The sequence below is a fragment of the Sardina pilchardus genome, chromosome 8 (genome assembly GCF_963854185.1).
Source record: "Sardina pilchardus chromosome 8, fSarPil1.1, whole genome shotgun sequence".
Classification (NCBI taxonomy): Eukaryota; Metazoa; Chordata; class Actinopteri; order Clupeiformes; family Clupeidae; genus Sardina; species Sardina pilchardus.
This window is the reverse complement of record NC_085001.1, coordinates 3,786,064-3,813,563: the sequence shown is the minus strand read 5'-3', so window position 1 is coordinate 3,813,563 and position 27,500 is coordinate 3,786,064. Positions and strand designations below refer to the sequence as shown.

The 27,500-nt window shown below is 49.5% G+C and overlaps 1 protein-coding gene across 1 annotated transcript in view; it reads left to right on the top strand.

Annotated features, from left to right (window-relative positions):
* Positions 1 to 6,453: 6,453 nt before the first annotated feature.
* The window catches only part of LOC134088426 (neuronal calcium sensor 1-like), a gene marked incomplete at its 3' end in the record, with an annotated part of 29,494 nt that continues 8,447 nt past the window's right edge, over positions 6,454 to 27,500 (top strand). The window contains 3 exon segments of the mRNA XM_062542388.1: positions 6,454 to 6,499; positions 9,363 to 9,495; positions 22,269 to 22,293. Coding sequence (XP_062398372.1) covers positions 9,432 to 9,495; positions 22,269 to 22,293 — 89 coding nt within the window.

Genomic DNA, 27,500 nt, shown 5'->3' with positions numbered 1-27,500 from the left:
CACTCAGCACTCCGACCATATTGGACCGAACCGGACCATAAAAGCACTCAGCACACCGACCATATTGGACCGAACCGGACCATAAAAGCACTCAGCACTCCGACCATATTGGACCGAACCGGACCATAAAAGCACTCAGCACTCCGACCATATTGGACCGAACCGGACCATAAAAGCACTCAGCACTCCGACCATATTGGACCGAACCGGACCATAAAAGCATGCACTCAACACACCGACCATATTGGACCGAACCGGACCATAAAAGCATGCACTCAACACACCGACCATATTGGACCGAACCGGACCATAAAAGCATACACTCAGCACTCCGACCATATTGGACCGAACCGGACCATAAAAGCACTCAGCACACTGACTGCACCGGACCGAACCGGACCAGGCCTGGCCATTAAAGCAGCATGAACAAAAAAGTCTGCGCACACTTCCATGTCTGAGGAAGGGCAAGTTGACCCGAAACGTTACAGCTGTGGTGATAAAAACATTGATTCCATTGGAGATCCAGCGTGCAAACTTTTTTATTCATGCTCATTAAAGTCTCTTTGGGTCCAGCACCTATCTCTAACCTGTAGGATGTGTATGCCCCTTGCCCAAATTTGACCATTAGAGCAATCGGCACACTGACCACATCGGAGTGGACAGGGCCAGGCCTGGCGAGATGCTGCGCTGCCCGACGCTGGCTCGGGCCTGTGTGGATCTGGGTACTGAATAGAGGGTGGGCCCGTGTGGATCGGAATAGAGGGTGGGCCGGGCCTGTGTGGATCTGGGTACTGAATAGAGGGTGGACCCTTATGGATCTGGGTACTGAATAGAGGGTGGGCCGGGCCTGTGTGGATCTGGGTACTGAATAGAGGGTGGGCCTGTGTGGATCTGGGTTCTGAATAGAGGGTGGACCCTTATGGATCTGGGTACTGAATAGAGGGTGGGCCTGTGTGGATCTGGGTTCTGAATAGAGGGTGGACCCTTATGGATCTGGGTTCTGAATAGAGGGTGGACCCTTATGGATCTGGGTACTGAATAGAGGGTGGGCCGGGCCTGTGTGGATCTGGGTACTGAATAGAGGGTGGGCCGGGCCCGAGTGGATCTGGGTACTGAATAGAGGGTGGGCCGGGCCTGTGTGGATCTGGGTACTGAATAGAGGGTGGACCCGTGTGGATCTGGGTACTGAATAGAGGGTGGACCCGTGTGGATCTGGGTGGTACTGAACGGAGGGTGGGCCTGTGTGGATCTGGGTACTGAATAGAGGGTGGGCCCGTATGGATCTGGGTACTGAATAGAGGGTGGGCCCTTATGGATCTGGGTTCTGAATAGAGGGTGGGCCGGGCCTGTGTGGATCTGGGTACTGAATAGAGGGTGGGCCGGGCCCGTGTGGATCTGGGTACTGAATAGAGGGTGGGCCGGGCCTGTGTGGATCTGGGTACTGAATAGAGGGTGGGCCTGTGTGGATCTGGGTACTGAATAGAGGGTGGGCCGGGCCCGTGTGGATCTGGGTACTGAATAGAGGGCGGGCCGGGCCTGTGTGGATCTGGGTACTGAATAGAGGGTGGGCCGGGCCCGTGTGGATCTGGGTTCTGAATAGAGGGTGGGCCGGGCCTGTGTGGATCGGAATAGAGGGTGGGCCGGGCCTGTGTGGATCTGGGTACTGAATAGAGGGTGGGCCGGGCCTGTGTGGATCTGGGTACTGAATAGAGGGTGGGCCTGTGTGGATCTGGGTACTGAATAGAGGGTGGGCCGGGCCTGTGTGGATCTGGGTACTGAATAGAGGGTGGACCCGTGTGGATCGGAATAGAGGGTGGGCCGGGCCTGTGTGGATCTGGGTACTGAATAGAGGGTGGGCCGGGCCCGTGTGGATCTGGGTACTGAATAGAGGGTGGGCCCGTGTGGATCGGAATAGAGGGTGGGCCGGGCCCGTGTGGATCTGGGTACTGAATAGAGGGTGGACCCGTGTGGATCGGAATAGAGGGTGGGCCGGGCCTGTGTGGATCTGGGTACTGAATAGAGGGTGGGCCGGGCCCGTGTGGATCTGGGTACTGAATAGAGGGTGGGCCTGTGTGGATCTGGGTTCTGAATAGAGGGTGGGCCCGTGTGGATCTGGGTACTGAATAGAGGGTGGGCCGGGCCTGTGTGGATCTGGGTACTGAATAGAGGGTGGGCCGGGCCTGTGTGGATCTGGGTACTGAATAGAGGGTGGGCCGGGCCTGTGTGGATCTGGGTACTGAATAGAGGGTGGGCCCGTGTGGATCTGGGTTCTGAATAGAGGGTGTGGAGGCAGATGACACGGGCTGATGAGATGACAGTCCAGAGACGCGGCGCAGAATTGACACCAGAAATCTACTGCACTGCAGCTGTCCTTCAGCTAGTTACACCGTCATTTCCACCCCTGATGAACACACAAGTGTTGTCCCTCTTGTCTGAGTGTATGTGTGTGCGTGTGTGTGCGCGCCGCACGTGTGTGTGTGTATGTCTGTCTGGGACACCGTCTGAGAGCGGCTGCTCATCGCTCTGAGGTTTTATCTGACTCCATTCTCATAAAGCACGCGCCATATTCACCATATTTTCCATCTTCATCTGGAGTCTGCTAGTATAAAACACCTCTGATCAGAAAACGTGTTTTTCCACTTCTTAGTAACAGAAAACAGAGCCGAAATGTTCTCTCCCCTCCCCATGCGCTGGAAAACTGTCACTTTCGCTCTGCATGTTTACCTTGAAACCTAATTATGTTTGTTTACACAAGACTGTGGCAGCACACTCAAGCATAGAAAAGCACGTACTGTAAACAGCTGCCTGGCTGAAAGAAATGTTTGAAGCTCAGATGAAAGGGCATGAGTGTGTTAAGAATATAAGAGTTCCTCTCCAAAATAATAAATGTTTAAAGAACATGATGAATTTAAAGCGATTTGTTTCAGAGTGAATATCCAGCCTCATGTACATGTATATAATTTTCAAGCTTTCCATATGCTATTCAGAATGTGAGATGTGAATATACACTTATATACCTGTAATGTACACATGGACAGTGTGCATATGTGTGTGCATCAACTGACGGCTAGAGCAGCAGCGGCAGCAGCATTCTCTTCTCTGCCCACTCCATTTCCATCCTGATTAGCATCACTGAGATGATGGCGGCTCAGCGCTAGTTAGGTGGCTAATGGAGTAAACATGACAGATTTTGAGAGACAAATGGCACCAGCAGGGAGGCAATTGCCTCCAGAAAAAAACAGAAAATGTGTCAATAAAACAGAAGCCTGTGCAGACCATCACTGTTGTCTGTAGCAGACGGGACTGCATGGTTCTGTAAAGGACGGCGAACTGAGAGGAATCCGCAGTGCTGAGGCATGTGTGTGGCTTGTTTGTGTGAGCTAATATTACCTGTAAAATTACCAGCACGTGGGCAGCCGTGGTGTACTGGTTAGGGCTTCGGGCTTGTGACCGGAGGGATCAAAAAACTATATATTCTATTCTATTCACCTTCAGAGTGGGGCAGTGATGGAGACTGTAGCCCTTGTGTAGAGGCCCATCCTCAGGGGAGCCATGTTAGCCCACTGGCCCTTGTGTAGAGGCCCATCCTCAGGGGAGCCATGTTAGGACACTGGCCCTTGTGTAGAGGCCCATCCTCAGGGGAGCCATGTTAGGACACTGGCCCTTGTGTAGAGGCCCATCCTCAGGGGAGCCATGTTAGGACACTGGCCCTTGTGTAGAGGCCCATCCTCAGGGGAGCCGGGGAGCTACAGTAGCCTACAACGCTACACTCTGGGGACATGAACATGGGGGCTCATGAGTGTTTGTGAATGTTGATAACACAGTTGATAGCACAGTAATAACCCTATAATAACTCATATTAATCAGTAATTAAGGCTGACACTATTCACAGGGGGGCTGAATTCTATGAGCGCCAACTCTGATGCAGAGACTGTAAGAACCAAACTAATGAGAACTCTGAGAACCAAACTACTGTTGGATTTGTTTTAATAACAGCTGTGCGAGATGTAGGTCACTGGAAAGAGCTGGCTGATTCCGGCCCAGGTCTGAGCCGGATGAACGCCAGAGGAAATCCGTATCTGGGCGGGGAGCGTCAGGGTGGAGCGTCTGACCTTGACCTATGACCTTTGATGAGAATTATTATTATTATTAATGTTTATTTGGTATGGACATAGCAATTACATTGGACAAACCAGATGCATTGATTTGAGTGTTTTAGCACAGGTGCTACTTCAACAGAAGAGCAGAGTCGGTGCCATGCCTGCAGCCTCAGACCTGCACAGAGATGAAAGGAGAGGCATCGGGCTGCCTAAGAGGCCTCGTGCAAGGGCTAATTAGGGCTGTATTAGCCGCGAGGAGAAGTGGAATGGGCCTCTTGACCTGCGCTTCCCCATGTTAGGACACTGCAGATCTCTTTCATCAGGTATACCCTGCAGTTATTTATCAGGAACTGTTTAATAGACTTTTTTAGTCCTTAGACTCACACAGTCACACACACACACACACACACACAGGGAGAGAGAGAGAGGGAGGGAGGGAGAGAGAGAGAGAGAGAGAGAGAGAGAGAGAGAGAGAGAGAGAGAGAGAGAGAGAGAGAGAGAGAGAGAGAGAGAGACCATTTTTATAATATAGATTTGGGATATGTTTATGAATGTTTTATTAAATAATAACGTATCACTGTTATTGTTTAACCTCTGCAATGTTAAACCAGACTATGGCCTAGCCTACCAGGTGGATTATGTCACATATCCACCCCCCCTAACAATCGCAGGAGGGCTGAGCTGGCCTCCCACTGGCTATGGAACAACAGAATGTCTTCAATTACAGTATATACTGTAACATCAGCATGATATGGAGTAAAAGTAGCCTAGCCTAATAAGTTGGGTTTCAGAGTGTGGTAGGATGGTGTTGATATTCGTGTAATAGGGTAAAGTTGGAGGAGTGACATAGAAAGAGTTTGCAATGCATGCATCATGTATAGGATATTACATGAAATTTGAGACTTGAGATCGGCAAGAAATAAATAGCCTAAATTATTTTGTGTTGCAGTAGCCTGCCAGCCTATTTATTTTAGGCTAGCTAGGCTACTCTAGACTATATTAGATGGGGTTTGAAGTCTTTAAAATGGTATTGTTGTGACTGCACATATTTTTTTCAGGGAAAGGGAGCCTGTAAATTGAGTCTGAAATGGTTGGTCAGGAAGTGAACTGGACAGAACCGAATGAAGCCACAGTAGCAGCAGCGGGCAGAGAGAGCAGTAGCCTACGGATTCAGCAAAGGACTAGGAGCCGCCAACCAGCCAGTCAGTCATCACATCATACCGGGGTGACGAGCGACGACGCTCCCCTACTGTCCGGGCAGTTTCCGTGAAGTCGACAGACAGGGTAGATATATCTTTACACTTAACACATTTTCTTTTCATAGATTCGTGTGAAAATGGATTCTCTGACAAAAGTCTGGTGTGATGCTGAATGAGTTTGACACGTAGTTCTAGGTGTCTGGCAGAGACATTGGGAGTCTCCGGTCGGTCGCCATACTAACGTTAGTCATTACTGTTAGTTGTGTTGCTAAGGATACGTCTTGTAGGAAACGTTAACTGGTCTAACGTTAGCGGACAAGGGGCTAAAAAGAGGACCTCTCTTAAACCAGCAACGTTGAATTTCATTTTCTGAGCAAGACAAAAGAAGTGGCGGTTAAATAGTATGGTCAGTGTCATTTAAAGTATAGTGAAAGTAAGTATAAACGGTTTGTTTGAAGCTCCACGTGCGTATTATTGTAAGTGCCATAGCCAGCCTTGACGTTGCCCAGACAGGACAACGTAACGTTAGCTGTGTTTGATCAGAAACTGTGTGTTTTTGTTGGCATTAACTGCCTCTAACTTGTTTAAACAGGTGAACAGTTTCAATCTGACTATGACAGCGAAACAAACCCAGACAGCATTGTTTGCTACCTTCTACAATTAGTAGCTGTAACGAAATATTATGTTAACTTAACTGGTTAGTGCTAGCTGGCTAACGTTAAGGTTAGCGTTAATTTTACCATTCTGAATAATAGTTCTAGCACTAGCAGCTAGTCGTTGACTTGAATTAATACTAATGTTAGCTCATCTATTGCTCATTATCTGTGTGAGATCAGACACAGCTTGAGTCCATCCACCACTTTTCCGGACAGTCACGTCATTCATTCCTCCGTATGCTGAAAATCTGGGTTACATCTGGGCAACTTCGTAACTTAGTAGAAGCAATTACAGAGTAGCAAGACGCAACATCACCCTGTTGCAGACATTTTGTTGGTAGTGATGTTTTTACTCGCGATTTGCTGTACTGTAAAACAAAACATAAGTGCAGTGTAAGGTCCAGTCATCACCTGCTGCGCCACCGCATCGGCTGTCAGACAGCTGTCATCCTGCGCTCAGTCTGTCACAGCGGAGCGCGGCACCAGTCGGGCATATCTGTTGCTTTTGTTTCCGTAACTTGGTGACTATCGGCGCTAGTCGACCGTGAGTATTTTAGATCTGTATGATTTGACTGCGCTGTGATGTAAACGCAGAAAGGCTTGGCACAAGTGACTTGCACAGACTCGAATACCCTTAGAAGAGCCGAAGAAGCCGACAGAGTTTTGCAGTTGCAGAGCATCTCTCTCAGTGCTATCGACAGGATCAGTTGAGGGAGGGTATGTATGTTTATTTGTTTACCACCATGAATTCGGTGGTAGGGCTGAAGTGTGGAATTGTAGCTACTCACGCTGCAGACTTGGCTGCTGCAGTTGAGACGGGGAAAAGAGCTCACATATTGTTCGTGTCTAATTGGTGAACCAGTTAGAGTTTCTTCTCTGGTGTATGTGTGTTCTCTGTGATAACGATGGAGTAGTGAATAGTATGGAGTTCAGTTTAGTTATTTTTGCATATTTCATTACACACGGTAATAGAATGATGTCTTAACTGTAAAACAAGTTGTTTACAGGCTACATCAGTCCATTGCCTGACTGATGCATGATAACCTGTTATGTAAATCTGATTTGCAGCAAGCCTTCTTGATAAAAAAAAAAAGAGAGAAGTTAAACAACAATAACCTTGATCCATTGGGTAGATAGGCTACTGGTGTCGTGTGGTATAGTACCCTCGGTTGGGAGGACTATTGATCGGCTTCCTGCAGCATTGGCAAGTGTAGGCTGTGTGTGTGTGTGTGTGTGTGTGTGTGTGTGTGTGTGACACGGGGGGGCTACTCTGCTGGCCCGAGAGGAGAATGCTGAAAGTCGAAGGCACAGTTGGGCTCGACCTCTCTAGCGTGGAGAATGAGAACTCAGCATTTCACACGCCCCACTGCACAGCACACTGTACTCAGACACAGAGAAGGATGGATAGAGCAACAGAACGGGTGAAGCGATAAAGCGATAAAGAGAACGAGGGATGAAAGAGAGAGATAAGAGGGATTGAAAGATATAAATGTAGTGATGCAGGGATCGAAGGGAGAGGAGAAGAACTAGGGGAGAGAATGTAAGAGAGGGCAGTGGAGCGAGAGAGCGCTGGAACAAGAGGGCGAGAGATGGAGCGATGGAGAGATAGAGAGATGGAGAGATAGAGATGAGGTCATAGGATTAAGGGAGCTCCTCTCCTCTCGCTGCTCTTTGCCTGGGGTGCAGGCCTGACCTTGTTGCTGTTTCTCTCTCCTCAGCTTTCTGGAGGTCACTTCCGCACTCACACACGCTGCACGCTACACGCTGCACGCTCTCACCGCCCCGGGACGCAGCACTGAGGGGGCAAACGGGCCGGGCCGGGATTGGACGAAGGAACAGCGCTGATAAACGGCCCGTAACGAGGAGCGGAGCCCAGCCGCGCCCGAGTCTGTTTGGGCGCCGAGAGGCAGACGCACTGACCAGCACGTCCTGGGGACTGGGCCTCCATTATCTGTGTGTGTGTGTGTGTGTGTGTGTGTGTGTGTGTGTGTGTGTGTGTGTGTCCGAGACAAGCTGGAGTAGAGATACTCACTGCAGCGTGTGCCAGAGAGGGCTGGAGAACAAGAAGAATGACACTGACATCTTAAAATTCACACACACACACACACACACACACACATACACACACACACACACACAGTTTGGATCAGTCCTGACTGAAAGGATCTCTCTATGTCAGACAGTGTTCATTAAGCACACACACCGGCTGGCTGGCCTGAGCCACACACACGCACTCGTGTGCGCGTGTGTGTGTGTGTGTGTGTGTGTGTGTGTTTGGACATCTTCACACGGAAGCGAGGTGACTCACAAGGCCAGGGCTGGCGACGGGGGCTGCTGAGGACGGAGAGGCCAGTTTTACTCACACGGGCTGAGCTGACCGCAGCTGACCAGCAAACCTCATCTGCACTGTCAGGCAAGAGTCACCAATAGTATTCCCCCACGGCCGCACAGGGAGAGAGAGAGAGAAGGAGAGGGAGAGGGAGTGTGGGAGAGAGAGAGTGAAAGAAAAAGAAAAAGACACTGGCGATGGTGGAGGAGGGAGACGTGATAGAGGAGCGGCAGTCGTGCATGAGCGGGTGAACACGCATGCACACACACACACACACACATACACACTCACACACACACACACACACACACACTCTCACACAGACTCAGTCTCATCCACGTGCACAAACACACATGAAGCGGAGAGACAAGGCTCCTCATCTAGCAGGGCTTCAGTGCTGAGGCTTGACTGAGCTGCCAACTCCCACTCAGGAGGAAGGGAAGAAGAGAAAAGAAGAGACGAGAGGAGAGGAGCAGAGAGGAGACGAGAGGCATTCAGCTGCCTGCTGCTCTGGCACTGGCTTCACCAACAGCTCCAACAGCCTAAGGAGCAGAGAGGAGAGGAGTAGAGAGGAGAAAAGAGGAGAGGAGCAGAGAGGAGAGGAGAGGAGAGGAGAGCCCTGCACTACACACTGCTGCCATCAGACCAGCGGCTCAGCACTCGCTGAGAGGGACTAGAGGACCAGAGAAGAGAAGAGAGGAGAGGAGAGGAGAGGAGCGAAGGAGCAGAGAGGGGAAGAGAGGAGAGGAGAGGAGCGAAGGAGCAGAGAGGAGAAGAGAGGAGTGGAGGGCAGTGGTGACCCAAGCAGGAGCTGCCTGATACAGGCGGATCCACAGGGGTGACCCTGCTTTGGACTGGGCTGATACGGACGCATCCACAGGGGTGACCCTGCTTTGGACTGGGCTGATACGGACGCATCCACAGGGGTGACCTTTGAACTCTGGCTGTAGAGTGCCATCGCTGACTGGATCTTGGCTTCTGTGGTATCAGTGCTGACTGGCGCCAGCCTGATCTGAGCCCATTTGTCTTTGGTACCAGAACCGGGTCTGCTAACAGCTGTGCTCTTTGTTTGGGCAAGGGAGCAGGCAGGGCTTGGTTCTGCACGTGTGTACTGATTCATCAAAGAGGAGACGGACACGCAGTGATCATGGGGAAGTCCAACAGCAAGCTGAAACCAGAGGTGGTGGAGGAACTCACCAGGAAGACCTACTGTAAGTAGCCTCTCTCTTTCTTTCTCTCTCTCTCTGTCTTTCTCTCTCTGTCTTTCTCTCTGTCTTTCTGCCTTGCGCCCTCTTTCACTGGTTCTCTGTCACTGTCCCAGGAATACCAACTGTCAGGAATCTCTCTCTCACACAATTTCTCTCTCTCTCTTGCTCTCTCTCTCTCTCTCTCTCACACACACACACACACACACACACATCATTTCTCTCTCTACGTTTGCCCTAGGAATACCTACTGTAAATGTCCTACCCCCCCACCCTCCCTCTCTCTTCTCCCCTCTCTCCCTAACGGTCTTAAGAAGACCTTCTGCATGTAGCCCACCTTTCTCTCTCCCCTGTCTCATCTCCCTCTCCTCTCTCCTCCCTCTCTCACTATCTCTCCTTTCCTTCCTCCCCTCCCTATCCTCCCTCTCTCTCTCTCCCCACCAGCCTTTGGCAGGGCTACTGTCCACAGCCCGATGCTGACTCTGACTGCCATGTCTTTCCCATCACTCTCACGTTACGTGTTGTGTGAGTGTGCGTGACCATGCAGAGCAGGTAACAGGAACACCCATGTTGCATATCTAAAGCCTTAATCAGCTTTGTGCTGAATGAATACGGGGTATCAGAAGGACAAATCCAGCCCGTCGACTGTCCACCCGTGTCCAGATTCACACACTCACATTATCATACTGTATATGGTATAATCTTATAGCCCACGCGGTGAATCCACATGATGAATGCAGAGGAGTTTGCAGTGGTGTCTTACTGTAAGGATGTACAGGACGGTCCAGCACAATAATGAGTCCAGTGGTGTCTTACTTACCTCTTTTCGATTAGGGCCGTGCCGGTGCTGGTGCCGGTGCTGACGTTGAGCTGGTTCTGGTAAAGCACCGGCACCAGCACTGGCACGCATTTCCATAGGGTTCAGCACGGAGCAGAATGTTACTAGAGTGGAGTGTCACTATGCCGACGCACGTCTGAATCAGCTGTGAGTGTGAAAACAAAACAAACATGGCTGCCGATATCGGTAAAGACTGCTGAATCGGTTGAAATGTCATTTGTGTGACGTTATTTAGCTTGGATTTGTTGAAAGTAGATTGAAAATAAACGATTTACTATCTGGTTATACCATTGTTGTACCCACTAATAACGTCTGGTCTGATATATTAGCTGTCAGTGAAACTATTTTATACCGTTAGCCTGCTAGCTTACGTAGGCTAATTTAGTTTAACATCAGCTTTTGCTAACGTCATACCGTAGTGTTAACAAAAGATTCTAGAGTGCTATGCTCATTTTTAAATGACAGTTCACTATATTTACTGTTGCCATGGTGCCACGACCCTTATTACGTAACGGCCCCAACTCTGGGACCAGCAATTTCACGGTGCCGTGCCGGTGCTGGCTTTTTGGCACCAGCACCTGTCATTGTTCGGTCGAAACACGCAGAACCAGTTCGAGATTGGGCACCGGCACGGCACCAGCACCGGCACTGCTGCGGTCGAAACGAGGTAACTGTAAGGATGTACAGGACAGTATACAGCACAATAACGTGTCCAGCTGATGAAGGCAGTGGTGCATGATGGGACCCATGATCCACATCACATTAGAAGAGTCTCGGCCTCAGGGGGCTCCATGCGTACTAGCCTGCATTGTTAGATTCATGCAGTCTGCACAGTTAGATTCATGCACAGTGCACAGTTAGATTCATGTATGCATTGCCTGCATTGGTAGATTCATGTATGCATTGCCTGCATTGTTAGATTTATATATGCAGTCTGCACAGTTAGATTCATATGCAGTCTGCACAGTTAGATTCATGCAGTGATGGGCAGTAGCTTCACTACTTGTAGCGAAGCTACTAGCTTAGCTACATTTCTCAGTAGCTTGGTGGTAGTGTAGCTATTTTCTGAAGCAGATAGCTTTTCAGTAGCTTAGCTGTTTTTTTGACCATGTAGTGCTGTAGCTTTTACAGAGGCTACATTTTCCAGAGCATTTGTGGAGCTCACAAGTTTAATATTGCTTGTGGTAAAAATAAACTGAATGGGTAGGCCTAATTGTACTTTTAAACGTAGCATCAACATTTCAGCCAAGTGGAATGAAACTGGGAGTAGAAGCTTATAGAGGCGAAAACCCACCCAACAATGAAGTACTTAGAATATAGAGTTAAGAGCTTAAGTTTATCCTGCAAACTTAAGAAATGGGCAAATCTAATTTGGACCACATATGCACACTCACTCAGTATAGGCCCTACCTTCCTTTCACTACATGGAGCCTGTTTTTCTCAAATTGATTTTGGTTATTGTTTTTGAAATGAACATATGTTATAGCCCACCTGTGTACACCAAGATAATTAAGTTACTGTATCTTGTATGCTGAATTATGTTGGCTGGGTCATTGCCATATCACTGACATGTCATGAAGAAGTTCACTTTATTGGTTTATGTTCATTGTTTTGCAAATTACAAAGTAGCTTCTGATGTAGTAAGCTACTTTTGTGAAATTTATGTAACTTAGCTTGCTACATTTTGTCTTTAGGTAGCTTTTGTGTAGCTAAGCTTCATTTAATACAGAGTAGCTGGTAGCTTAGCTCACTACATTTTCTAAGTAGCTTGCCCATCACTGGATTCATGTATGCATTGCCTGCATTGTTAGATTCATAAATGCAGTCTGCACAGTTAGATTCATGTACTGTATGCATTGCCTGCATTGGTAGATTCACAGTCTGCACAGTTAGATTCATGCATGCAAAGCCCAAGAGTTAGAATCATACATGTATAGTCTGCACAGTTAAATTCATGTGCATAGTCTTCATAGTTAAATTCATACATGCATAGCCCAAGAGTTGGACTCATACATGCATAACCCAAGAGTTAGATTCATGTATGGCCTGCACAGTTAGATTCACTGCACAGTTAGGTTCATAGCACTGCACAGCTAGATTCATGTATACATAGCACTGCACAGCTAGGTTCATGTATGCATAGCACTGCACAGCTAGGTTCATACATAGCACTGCACAGTTAGCTTCATGTATACATAGCACTGCACAGCTAGATTCATGTATACATAGCACTGCACAGCTAGATTCATGTATACATGGCACTGCACAGCTAGATTCATGTATACATAGCACTGCACAGCTAGGTTCATGTATACATGGCACTGCACAGCTAGATTCATGTATACATAGCACTGCACAGATTCATGTAAACATAGCACTGCACAGCTAGATTCATGTATACATAGCACTGCACAGATTCATGTAAACATAGCACTGCACAGCTAGATTCATGTATACATAGCACTGCACAGCTAGATTCATGTAAACATGGCACTGCACAGCTAGGTTCATGTATACATAGCACTGCACAGCTAGATTCATGTATACATAGCACTGCACAGCTAGATTCATGTAAACATAGCACTGCACAGCTAGATTCATGTAAACATAGCACTGCACAGCTAGATTATATACCACTGACTGCACAGCTAGATTACTGCACAGCTAGATTATATACACACTCCCATTGAGACACGGCTTTGCTTCATTCAGAACAGAGAGCAGTGACTGTGGACTGGGCTACAACAATTAATCAATTAGTTGTCAACTATCAAATTAGGTCATAGTTGGTGAACATACTGGATGGATTGGTGAACGTACTGGATATGTTGGTGGACATAGATTGGTGAGCAAGACCAAGATTTTGAGCCTTAGGTGTTATTGCTAATTAATCCTCAGTGTGTTTGTAGGCTGAAAGAAGAGCATAGTGTGTGAAAACACCACTATGGAAACAGCACACAAATGCACTTAGACGGAGCACTGTGTTTGTGGCGAGAGAAGCAGAACTCTGAGTCCAAACACCTGGTGATCAGCAGCCGCGTCACGTGTCGCCCTCTCTAATCAGAGTTCCGAGGAGCCTTCACGGCGAGCGGCTGCTCTGATGAACATGAATATGCAGAGCGCCTGCTCTCCACGCGGCCAATCAAGCCGGTGGTTGCCCAGAAATAGCCGAGTTGGCTCGTCAGCTGCCAGTCCTGAGCTGGTTGCCATGGAGGCAGAGTAAACACATATGGCGTGCGGTAGGCTTGTCGCTGGAACACGGAGGAGGACGGGGGGACCACAGACACAGACAGGAATCTCTCCGCAAGCGACTCGGCCGTGCGGCACCAGATGTGTCGGCCAGTTTAACCGTCATTTCCTGTGTAATAGCCGCATTGTGCGTAAACCGCAGGGCAGTGTTTTATGCAAGTTAAAAGAAACAAAACCATATCAATACCATATTAACCAGCCCCCGTGCATTCACCTCATAGCTGAAGAAATTTTGCAGTGTATAAGCTGCGGCCAGAGCCATAGATAGAGAGAGTTGCGACACTCTTTGATGTTGCCGCCATGATCAAAAGTTCCAAAAAAACCTGTGCTGAATGGCTGAATCGCAGGAGGGTGGGATGTACTTCTGATGCTGAAAGGTGTAATCAATTAATTCATTGACTACTGACCAAGAGATTGGCTGTAAACAGTTCCAAAAGCCCCATAACGAGGAAATAGCCTGGAAAAAGCGCTGCCATTTTTTCCTATGGAAGTCTATGGGAGTGTCGCCACTCTGTTTTATCTACCGCTCTGGCTGCGGCTAATAGTTGGGAAATTAGGGTAACCTACATTCCTCAACTTCTCTGTTTAATCAATACAATTACAGTTGAGTGGTTCAGATGAGTGTAGCCGGACTGCTAACAGCCATCGTGGCATTATAGAGTGCACACACTGATGTGGTTTATACTGTAGCAGTGTGTACTGGAGGACTGAGCTCCCAGCGCTCTAGCTCTAGCTGAGGGCGTGGCCTTCCCCTGTCAATCACAGCCCTGAATGGAAACGTTCCGCCCCTTTGGCCCTGCTGGGGCAGTTGTGGGCAGCTGGCTGGTGGGCTAATAACTGTGTTCAGAGCAAGGCAGAGACACAGACACACAGACAGACAGGAATGAGAAAGCAAGAGGGAATTAAAGAGAGAGAGGGATTGAGAGAGAGAGAGAGGGAAAGCCTTATGTGTGAGTTAGCAAGAGGGAATGAGAGAGAGAGAGAGAGAGAGAGAGGATATATATATATATAAACTTTATTACAGGCTCTAGGCCCAACAGTAAGACATACAACATCAAAAAGGAATAGAAACACAAACATACAGTTCATAGTCTTAAAAGGCACCCATACCAAGAGGTAAAGCCTTATGTGTGAGTTAGCAAGAGAGAATGAGAGAGAGAGAGAGAGAGAGAGAGAGAGGGAAAGCCTTATGTGTGAGTTAGCGAGAGGGAATGAGAGAGAGAGAGAGAGAAAGCCTTAGAGTTAGCGAGAGGGAATGAGAGACAGAGAGAGAGAGGGAAAGCCTTATGTGTGAGTTAACAAGAGAGAGAAAGAGAGGGAGCTACAGAGAGAGAGGAAGAGGGAGAGAAAGAGCTTGAGTGTAGAGTTGGGAGCAGGGCAGGATGGCCCCTGCTGTGCTGTGTGGGGCCGGAGGCTGCTGTCACTGGCCCTCAGCGCAGCACTCTGCTGGGCTCGCCCTCCGCGGCCCGCCGTAGCCCTCTGGAGCCCTCTGGAGCCTCGTGCTAATTACTGGGGTTCGCCCTCCGTGGCCCGCCGTAGCCCTCTGGAGCCTCGTGCTAATTACTGGGGTTCGCCCTCCGTGGCCCTCCGTAGCCCTCTGGAGCCTCGTGCTAATTATTGGGGCTCGTCGGAAGGGAAATGTTTAATTACAGCTTGATGGGTTCAGTCCAGCGCCGGGGGGTGGCAGGAGATTTCTCTCACTCCACCATGTCCCGCTGTTTCTCTCAACTCCCAACCCCTCAGCTGTGCTTTCGCACGTCTCTCTTTTCTCTCTCGCTCACTCTTTACTTTCCTCCGTCTCTCTTTTCTCTCTCACTCACTCTTTACTTTCCTCCGTCTCTTTTCTCTCTCTCTCGCTCTTTACTTTCATCCGTCTCTTTTCTCTCTCACTCGCTCTTTACTCTCCTCCACTTCTCTTTTCTCTCTCACTCGCTCTTTCCTCTCCTCTGCTTCTCCGATGGTGTGTTATTCTCTCTGTGTGTGTCTGCGTCTCTTTATATATCTAGTTTATCTACATATATATAAGAGCATCCACTTGCCTCTTCTCTCTGTCTGTTCCTGATGTTGCCTCCGTGGCCCAGTAAGAGCGAAGCTAATTAGTCCCTTAATCACATTCCAGGGGTTTGCCTTCTTAAGCCCTCTCAGATTCTCTAACCCCAGATTACGCGCATGTATGCAGCCCAGCCCGGCGCTGCAGAGCTGAGTGGAGTGGAAGTCTGCCTCTGACTACAGAGAGAGAGAGAGAGCCGCTGGTTTGCAGAGGCGGAAAAGTCCAGCTTCACAGAGTAAAAGTCCTACCACACATCTGTGCCAACTGCCAACCACTCACTTAAACCAGCGGATTCTATTTAGCTCAACTCCTCAGCCGGGCAGAGCAGCTAATTGGTGAGATCAGCTGTGTGAAGTGCACAGGTAGAGCAGGTCCGATACATAGTTGGTCTTCTGCTCTCTGAAGCTGGGCTTCTCCAGCGCTGCTGGTTTGACGGTGTGGTCCATAATCACTAACCGTGGGAATGCCTTCATGTAGGACTGAATGGCCTGCCGTAATAGTCGACGCTAGTGCTTAATGTTTGCGGCCATGCTGCCTGTAAGGGTGTGTTAGGGCTGAATTGCCGCCATGATTGCATAATGATGGAGGTGTCTGATGTGCATCATCATCTTCAGCATGGGCCGCCTGTTCTTAAAGGAGCATTTGACTCACATGCATGAAAGCCAACAACTGCCAGAATTCCGTGCTTTTGTCGCTGCTGTACCAATATCTTCTGAATTCCCATTTGCCATATCAGTTTCAAAATTACCATCCACCATCGTAGTTACTTATCAGCTTTCTCTGCAGACCAGGGGCCTAGCCTGTTAGCTTAGCTTAAAATAAAGATGGCGGATATTGGTTTTAGTTTGTGCAAGTGAAGTCCCACCCACTGCTCTGTGATAGGTCTGTAGCGTGAGTGGGTCCCACCCCCTGGACAACTTAGGAAGGAGTGTTTGTAGTCTCACCCCCTCGATGAAGATATTAGACTTCCTGCTTTCAATGACGCAAAATGACGATTTTTACATCATTGAAAGAAGGAAGCGTGACCATTCAAAAGCATGGCTGGGTTTACGATACACAGCTTAATGCAAATGAGTGAAGTGCCCCTTTAAAGTGTAGGCAGGATGGTGTAACCAGTAAGGCCACTGGACAAAGGCTCAGGCTCCAACCCCTCTCTCTCACACACACACACACACACACACACACACACTTATTCACTCACTCCCACATGGATACAAACACACACACACACACACACTTATTCACTCACTCCCACATGGACACACACACACACACGCACACACACACACACACACACACACACACACACACACACACACACACACACACTCTCTCACTCACTTAGTCTTTATCTTGTACTTTTTGTTCCGCCCCAAATTGCTGGGCTCTTGACTTGTCCCCGTGTGTGTAATGGCTCCGCGCTCCTTTGTTGGGCATCACGACTGCGTTATGAAATAGTTATGAAATAGTTATGAAATAGTTATGAAATAGGAGCTGATTGCATGTGCGCCGCAGTGCCAGTGGAAGCCAGCGCTCTCTGTGGAGATGGAGGCCAATTAAGCCGTGTCTGGGCTGAAGCCTGGACCAGTCTGACCGCTCTGACCTCTCCCTGTACCATGCTGTCTCTCTGGCCAGCCAGGAGAATGAGTGTATCTCTCTCTCTCTCTCTCCCTCTCTCTCTCTCTCGTTCCCTCTCTCATTCTCTCCCTCTCTCTACCCCCCCCCTCTCTCTCTCTCTCCCTGCTGAGTGTTGGTCATTTGGGCTTACGTAAGTCCCAGTCCACCGATGTCACATGTGCTAGCTGGGCTACAGTGAAGACCTCTCTTGTGGGCCTTCCATAGGAACATTAAGAGGAAGGGGATGAGTAAGCTAGAACCAAGGGCAGGGCATGAATGTGTTACAACCAGAGGTAGTGTGTGTGCGTGTGTGTGTGTGTGTGTGTGAGAGTGCACTGGATGCTGGTTTCATTGAGAGTGAGTGCGGTGTGTTGTCTCATAGGACTCAGAAGATGTCAATAAGGATAATGTTGGTTTGCTTTAGGTCAGTCAAGAAGTCTGTAAGTGTGTGTGTGTGTACGTGTGTGTTTGGGTTTGGGTTTGGGTTTTTTCCGTGTGTCCGTGAGCGTGTGCATGAGTCCATGAGTGTGTCTATGAGTGTGTGTGTGTGTGTGTGTGTGTGTACTATAGACTAGAGTGTATGACTAGTGCAGTGTCCCTGTGCAGCACAGTCACAGTAGATCTGAGCTGAGCTGAGCGCCACAGCAGCGTACAGTAGCATGGGCCAGGGCACCCTGCTGCTCATCATAGCCACATCCATATTTCATGAAGGTTAATGACACTGCCAGGAGTTGCATTGACACACACACACACACACACACACACACACACATGGTATACACACACAGGCACACAGTCACACACAGTCACACACACACACATACACACACTCAGTCACACACACGCATACACACACACACACACACACACACACACACACACACACACACACACACACACAGTCACACACATATGCATACACAGTCACACACACACACAGGCACACACACGTGCACACAGGCACGCACATACACACTCACACACGGACACACACACGGAACCGGACAGACACTCCCCACACACACATACAGTACACACACTCACACAGGCACACACATGCACGGACACACATGGACACACACAGACAGACACACACAGACACACACACCTACATGAGTGGAATGGGTGTGGGGTGGTGTATTTCTGGAGACAGAGAGCTATATTTATGTTTGCCATGGAAACTGAGTTTCTACTGAAGCAGGGTCGTCATTGACGATGTAAGATCATTCAATTCATCTACCGCCTTTAGTGTCTGCATCTGAAAATAGCAGCCTCAAGACAGCCTGATGAGTAAATACACTGTCGTTATTTTACAAGTCTGTTGCCAGCCAGGTCTCCAAAAGCCAGCCGAGACGAGTTTTAGGCTACCTCACGAAGACTAGAGCAGATCTCTGCAGGACGCAGGCTGATTTAACACACACTGAGGCCTGCTGTCCTGGCGTGTGCGTGCGTGCGTGTGTGTCTGTGTCTGTGTGTGTGTGTGTGTGTGTGTGTGTGTGTGTGTGTGTGTGTGTGTGTGTGTGTGTGTGTGTGTGTTGTGGAGGCAGAGAGGGGGAGAGGATCTGTGTGTGCCTATGTGGGCCATCCCAGCTGTCCCAGACAGGAGGGGGCCGCTTAAGGGACACTCACAACCTGCTCAAGCCGCCATGGTGTGGAGATGGCAGAGCAGCTTTTCAGCTGGACGTTGCCCTGTGTGAAAGTCCACCTGTACCTGCCACGTCCCCTTAGAATTGTAGGGTTCTAACAGAGTAGTTCTGAGATATTCAGCTTCAAAGTTGTACAGTTCCACAGAGTTGTGTTGATGTGTGGAACACGACTCTTTAGCTATGATGTCCAAAAATGCATACAACTTCAAGAAACACCTCACCTCATCTTTCGAACTTGTCATAGAAATAAGATATGTCAATAACTCAGTTTTGACAAAACCTTATAAAGCCAGTGTGATTTGGGTGGTGAGGGTCGGGGGGGAAGTGGACACTGGCTGAAACTCTCCAACACACACAGTGTGGTGAGTGTGTGTCTCACGTCAGACTCAGGGAGGACGCTCGCTGAAACAGTGTGTGTGGTAGGTAGTGCTGCCACTAACGACTAATTTTCTAACGATTAATCTTTCGACTAATTTTTCGATTAGTCGACTAATCTAAACGACTATTTTTCTTTAAAAAAATCAAGTTTTCGTTATTTTGTTGTGTCCATTTTATTTTTAACTCAACTGAAGGGCCAAAACATGACATATAGCCATAGATATAGATATGCTCATATCAATATCAGCCTACTTTTGTAGAGTTAATAACAGAATGAATAACATTACAGCCGTTAGAGACGGGAGACCAAAAATAAATAGGGGGTCAGTAGTGAAATGATTAGTCGACTAAAAAAAATGGCATCGACTAATTTTCATAATCGATTAGTTCGATTATGTCGATTAATCGCGGCAGCACTAGTGGTAGGCAGCGTTAGCGATGGCGATGAAATGGTCTAGGGGCCGTGCGTTGATAGAATAACGGTGGTTGCCATGACTCCAGGGCCTGTCAGAAACAGCATGAATGTGACTCATGGAGGACCACGCGTGATTGGTCCTCACAGGAAATGCTGTTTTCCCCCTTAAGTGAAATCCAATCACCTCCGCCCGCCTTTTCCCACAGAAAAGCACTTTTCCGTTCCCAAATGGAGGGAGAAGTGCTTATGGCGGGCGGACCTAATGCGACAGTATAGCATTACCGGCCAGGCTGGGCTGGGTGCGGCGTGATCCGTTTAAACAGCACAGCATCACGAAGCAGGCTCTCTGTGTGTGTGGGTATAAGTCCCACTTATATCCAAACTGATATAAGTGGGACACCGCGGGATGGTAGCGCTCTGATTCTCACATCCACATACACACACACACACACACACACACACACACACACACACACACACACACACACACACACACACACACACACACACACACACACACACACATCCAGAACACCAGAGAGTGCTGTGCTGTGCTGTGCCCCTATGGCCTACCGGTCAACTGCTCATCTCTCCCCTCTCTCACCTCTCTTCTCTATTTTCACCTTTCTCTCTCTCTCTTCACCTTTTTCTCTCTGTCTCTTCATCTTTCTCTCTCCCTATCCTCCCTCTCCACTTTCATCTCCCTCCCTCTCCTCCCTTCATTTGTCTCTCTCACCGTAACCTCTCTCTCTCTCTCTTGCCTCTCTCCTCTCTCTTCTCTCTTCTCTCCATTCTCCCTCTTCTCTCCTCTCGCCTCTCTGTCTTGGAGTGTGTGTGTCCATCTGAGACTAGATGGCGGTGAAAGTGTGTGTCCATCTGAGGTGAGATGTGTGTATCCAATCTGACTCTAGAAGGCGGCACTGAAAGTTTGTGTCCGTCTGACACTGGGAGACGGCAGTGAAAGTGTGTGTGCATCTGAGACGAAGTGTGTGTCCATCTGATCTGAGACGAGATGGCCGTGGTTAAAGTGTGTGTCCATCTGATCTGAGACGAGATGTGTGTGCTTAAAGTGTGTGTCCATCTGATCTGAGACGAGATGTGTGTGCTTAAAGTGTGTGTCCATCTGATCTGAGACGAGATGTGTGTGCTTAAAGTGTGTGTCCATCTGATCTGAGACGAGATGTGTGTGCTTAAAGTGTGTGTCCATCTGATCTGAGACGAGATGTGTGTGATTAAAGTGTGTGTGCAGCCAGGCCAGTGGGACTGGTGTGTGGTGTGTGTGCCAGTGGAGTGCTACTGCAGATCGGGCCTTTGTTCCTCTGTGTGTCTTTATCTGAAGTGCTCCCACTTCATTACTCTCCCTCTCTCTGTCCTCTCTATCCCCTGATCTGGGGCCTGTAGTTACTGTAATGAATAGTGCTGGCCAGTGTGTCCTGATTCAGAGGGCTGAGGACTCTTGAGTGATCTCCTAATCACGCCACGGGCTTACTGGAGACGCTGATGAATGAGGCTCACTCTCTCAGCTTCCTGCGTGTAATGAACGAGGCTCGCTCTCTCAGCTTCCTGTGTGTAATGATGATGGTGTTCCTCCCAACCGAGAACACTCTCTAGGCCCTTTGGTTACACAGAGCCCTCTCTCCATTACTCCACTGCACTCTCTAGGCCCTTTGGTTACACAGAGCCCTCTCTCCATTACTCCACTGCACTCTCTAGGCCCTTTGGTTACACAGAGCCCTCTCTCCATTACTCCACTGCACTCTCTAGGCCCTTTGGTTACACAGAGCCCTCTCTCCATTACTCCACTGCACTCTCTAGGCCCTTTGGTTACACAGAGCACTCTCTCCATTACTCCACTGCACTCTCTAGGCCCTTTGGTTACACAGAGCCCTCTCTCCATTACTCCACTGCACTCTCTAGGCCCTTTGGTTACACAGAGCCCTCTCTCCATTACTCCACTGCACTCTCTAGGCCCTTTGGTTACACAGAGCCCTCTCTCCATTACTCCACTGCACTCTCTAGGCCCTTTGGTTACACAGAGCCCTCTCTCCATTACTCCACTGCACTCTCTAGGCCCTTTGGTTACACAGAGCCCTCTCTCCATTACTCCACTGCACTCTCTAGGCCCTTTGGTTACACAGAGCCCTCTCTCCATTACTCCACTGCACTCTCTAGGCCCTTTGGTTACACAGAGCCCTCTCTCCATTACTCCACTGCACTCTCTAGGCCCTTTGGTTACACAGAGCCCTCTCTCCATTACTCCACTGCACTCTCTAGGCCTCTGGGTTACCCAGAGCACTCTCTCCATTACTCCACTGCACTCTCTAGGCCTTTTGGTTACCCAAAGCACTCTCTCCTACTCCACTCCACTGTTTCTCTGTTTCTCTGCTTTTCCTTTCTCTTATTTCTTATTTCCTTTCTCTTATTCTCTCTTTTTTCCTTTGGATACATAGTGTGTTGAAAAAGCACGTTCATTGTTTAATGTAACACTTCAGTAGAAAGGTGGTGTATATGTGCAGTATTTGCGTTTCCCAGTCATTCTCTCAGTGCTCTCTCTTTGCATTGATCATGTTCTGTGCTTCTCCACAGTTACGGAGAAGGAGGTCCAGCAGTGGTGAGTGAAGCTCTTCTGTTTCATCAGCTCGGTCTGTCTGCCATCTCTCCTCCCTCCCCTCCTCCTTCTCTCCTCCCTCCTTCCCTTCCTCCATCTCTCCTCCCTCCCCTCCTCCTTCTCTCCTCCCTCCTTCCCCTCCTCCCTCCCTCCCCTCCTCCATCTCTCCTCCCTCCTTCCCCTCCTCCATCTCTCCTCCCTCCTTCCCCTCCTCCATCTCTCCTCTCTCCTTCCCCTCCTCCATCTCTCCTCCCTCTTCTCCTCCTCCATCTCTCCTCCCTCTTCTCCTCCTCCATCTCTCCTCCCTCCCTCCCCTCCTCCCTCCTCCCTCCTTCCCCTCCTCCATCTCTCCTCCCTCCTTCCTCTCCTCCGTTTCTCCTCCCTCCCTCCGCTTCGCCGTGTCTTTCTGGATATGTTCAGAAGTCAAGCGTGCACGCTGGGCAGTGTGTATTTTCCGGAAGTTACGTCAGAATAGACTGTCCGAAAGTCAAGCGCTCTCACTAGTTGGGTACTTCGTTTGGCGTGATTTCCAAGCGTGCATCGATGCATCTTTTTTGCCCTCAGATATCCCATAATCCATTGCGCAGCGCAGGTCAAGCTCCGCACAACATGCAAATCGTCAACACACCCACCTCCCCGGGTCAGGTGTGTGTGTGTGTGTGTGTGCGTATGTGTGTGTGTGTGTGTGTGTGTGTGTGTTTTACTGAATCAGCAGCTTCGAGCTGGTCCATGATTCATCAGACCCTGCAGGAGAGTCTGGCGTGATCTTTGTTGTGCTAACAGCTAATGTAACACTATGATGGCAACACAGCACCCCATACACACACACACACACACACACACACACATCCCTCCTGATTGACGTGGCAATGCAGAGCCCCCACACACTCATCCACTGTGATTGACAGCTTGTCGTGTCTCCCAGGGTGAGAATGACATGCAGAGCCTATATCAGACGCGTGTGCAAGGTCTGTGTCATTTCTCAACCTGTCACAAGCTAGTGTGATGGTGCAGAGCTAAGACATTGGCTGCCATGAACTTGTAAAGCCTCACATGACCTTCAACCAACACGTAGCCTAGCACTCAAACCAGCTCAAACGCTAGGACCACCTGCTAACTCACACAGACCGCTAATATGACCGTCAACCAACACGTAGCCTAGCACTCAAACCAGCTCAAACGCTAGGACCACCTGCTAACTCACACAGACCGCTAATATGACCGTCAACCAACACGTAGCCTAGCACTCAAACCAGCTCAAACGCTAGGACCACCTGCTAACTCACACGGACCGCTAATATGACCGTCAACCAACACGTAGCCTAGCACTCAAACCAGCTCAAACGCTAGGACCACCTGCTAACTCACACGGACCGCTAATATGACCTTCAACCAACACGTAGCCTAGCACTCAAACCAGCTCAAACGCTAGGACCACCTGCTAACTCACACAGACCGCTAATATGACCGTCAACCAACACGTAGCCTAGCACTCAAACCAGTTAGAACGCTAGGACCACCTGCTAACTCACACGGACCACTAATATGACCGTCAACCAACACGTAGCCTAGCACTCAAACCAGCTCAAACGCTAGGACCACCTGCTAACTCACACAGACCGCTAATATGACCGTCAACCAACACGTAGCCTAGCACTCAAACCAGCTCAAACGCTAGGACCACCTGCTAACTCACACAGACCGCTAATATGACCGTCAACCAACACGTAGCCTAGCACTCAAACCAGCTCAAACGCTAGGACCACCTGCTAACTCACACAGACCGCTAATATGACCGTCAACCAACACGTAGCCTAGCACTCAAACCAGCTCAAACGCTAGGACCACCTGCTAACTCACACAGACCGCTAATATGACCGTCAACCAACACGTAGCCTAGCACTCAAACCAGCTCAAACGCTAGGACCACCTGCTAACTCACACGGACCGCTAATATGACCGTCAACCAACACGTAGCCTAGCACTCAAACCAGCTCAAACTTTCAGGGACTGCTCATTTGACCCTCAACCAACATGTAGCACTCAGACCAGCTGATACACCAGTATCACCTGCTAGCTGACCGCTGCTGTAGGACGACACTGGACCTCCAGTTTGAGCCCACTGCCAAAGCCTGGTGTTCTGGTTGTGGGCAGCCGTGGTGTACTGGTTAGCGCACCGGGCTTGTAACCGGAGGGTTGCCGGTTGGATCCCCGACCAGTCCACCATGGTTGAAGTGCCCTTGAGCAAGGCACCTAACCCCTCACTGCTCCCCGAGCGCCGCTGGTTGGGCAGGCAGCTCACTGCTCTGGGTTGTGTGATTCACCTCACTGTGTGTTCACTGTGTGCTGTGTGTTCACTAATTCGGTTAAATTGGGTTAAATGCAGAGAACTGAATTTCCCTCACGGGATCAAAAAAGTATACATTCTATTCTATTCTATTCTAGAAGAGGACTGGGCAGCCAGCCAGTCGTGTTAATGTGCGTCCTCCCCTCAAATCCATGTGTCCCTGCACACACACACACACACAAGCAGCCTACCCTTAAATCCTGTGGTCCTGTTACACAGTTACGCAAGCACACACACACACACACACACACACACACGCACACACATGCACATGCACACACATGCACACACATGCACATACACACATACAAACACACACCAGCTGCCTCCCTTTAAATCCATATGATCCTGTTACACACACACACACACACACACACACATACAGTACACACACACACACACACACACACACACACACACAGCCTGTACTGTGGAGGGTTTGGGCATGCATGTGTGTGTGTGTGGGTGTTTCTCTTTTCATCTAAAACGCCTAAATGGGATGGTTTGACCCGCACTGCACTAATCTGCGGCAGGATGGGATTTCTACCCACACATGAAGCAGCGCTGGATTATCAGCCCTCCTGTGGAGTTCTCCTGCGTTAACCCTTTACTCTCCTCACCTCCTCCTGTGGAGTGCTCCTGCGTTAACCCTTTACTCTCCTCACCTCCTCCTGCGTTAACCCTTTACTCTCCTCACCTCCTCCTGTGGAGTGCTCCTGCGTTAACCCTTTACTCTCCTCACCTCCTCCTGCGTTAACCCTTTACTCTCCTCACCTCCTCCTGTGTCAACCCTTTACTCTCCTCTTCACCTCCTCCTTTAACCCTTTACTCTCCTCTTCACCTCCTCCTGTGTGAACCCTTTACTCTCTTCCTCACCTCCTCCTGTGGAGTGCTCCTGCGTTAACCCTTTACTCTCCTCACCTCCTCCTGCGTTAACCCTTTACTCTCCTCACCTCCTCCTGTGTCAACCCTTTACTCTCCTCTTCACCTCCTCCTTTAACCCTTTACTCTCCTCTTCACCTCCTCCTGTGTGAACCCTTTACTCTCTTCCTCACCTCCTCCTGTGGAGTGCTCCTGCGTTAACCCTTTACTTTCCTCACCTCCTCCTGTGTTAACCCTTTACTCTCCTCCTCACCTCCTGCTTTAACCCTTTACTCTCCTCACCTCCCCCTGCTTTAACCCTTTACTCTCCTCCTCACCTCCTCCTGCTTTAACCCTTTACTCTCCTCACCTCCTCCTGCTTTAACTCTTTACTCTCCTCCTCACCTCCCCCTGCTTTAACCCTTTACTCTCCTCTTCACCTCCTGCTTTAACCCTTTACTCTCCTCCTCACCTCCTCCTGTGGAGTTCTCCTGCGTTAACCCTTTACTCTCCTCACCTCCTCCTGCGTTAACCCTTTACTTTCCTCACCTCCTCCTTTAACCCTTTACTCTCCTCCTCACCTCCTGCGTTAACCCTTTACTCTCCTCACCTCCTCCTGCTTTAACCCTTTACTCTCCTCCTCACCTCCTCCTGCTTTAACCCTTTACTCTCCTCCTCACCTCCTCCTGCGTTAACCCTTTACTCTCCTCCTCACCTCCTCCTGCTTTAACCCTTTACTCTCCTCCTCACCTCCTCACCTCCTGCTTTAACCCTTTACTCTCCTCACCTCCCCCTGCTTTAACCCTTTACTCTCCTCCTCCCCTCCTCACCTCCTCCTGCTTTAACCCTTTACTCTCCTCCTCCCCTCCTCCTGCTTTAACCCTTTACTCTCCTCCTCACCTCCTCCTGCTTTAACCCTTTACTCTCCTCCTCACCTTCTCCTGCTTTAACCCTTTAGTCTCCTCACCTCCTCCTGCGTTAACCCTTTACTCTCCTCCTCACCTCCTCCTGCTTTAACCCTTTACTCTCCTCCTCACCTTCTCCTGCTTTAATCCTTTACTCTCCTCCTCACCTCCCCCTGCTTTAACCCTTTACTCTCCTCTTCACCTCCTGCTTTAACCCTTTACTCTCCTCCTTACCTCCTCATCTCCTCCTACTTTAACCCTTTACTCCCCTCCTCACCTCCTCCTGCTTTAACCCTTTACTCTCCTCCTCACCTTCTCCTGCTTTAACCCTTTACTCTCCTCCTCATCACCTCCTCCTGCGTTAACCCTTTACTCTCCTCCTCACCTCCTCACCTCCTCCTGCGTTAACCCTTTACTCCCCTCCTCACCTCCTCCTGTGGTGAGTCTCTCCTCTCCCGAGATTGCGAGCTTGGGATGAGTTGAGGAGTGTGTCTTTTTTGAGGAGTTCAACGTGGACTCTGAGTGCACACACATGCACACACACACTGACACACACTAAACACACATATTCACTCACTGTCTCACACGCAGTCCAGTGTAAACACACACACACTGGCCGTGCCACACACTGACTCCTCTGCACGCTATGTGCTCTTTTGACGTGCGGCTCTCCTCTCCTCTCTTCCTCTCCTTTCTCCAGTTCATCTCTCTTCTCCTCCCCTCCTCCCCTCCTCTCCTCTCCCCTTTTCATCTCCTCTCTCCTCTTTTCCCCTATTCGTCTCTCTTCTCCTCTCCTCTCCCCTTTTCATCTCTTCTCTCCTCCTCTCTTTTCTCCTATCTATCTCTTTTCTCCTCCTCTCCTCTCCTCTCCTCCTCTCCTTCCCTGTGTGTGTGTGTGTGTGTGTGTGTGTGTGTGTGTGTGTGTGTGTGTGTGTGTGTGTGTGTGTGTGTGTGTGCGTGTGTGTCTGTGTGTGTATGTGTGTGTGTGTGTGTGTGTGTGTGTTTGTCTGCCTGCTGAGTGCGTTTCTGAAGGGTAGGCCTGCCTCTGTGCTCTCTGTGGGAGGGGTGCCAAACCCCAAGGTCAGCCAGACTCTGAG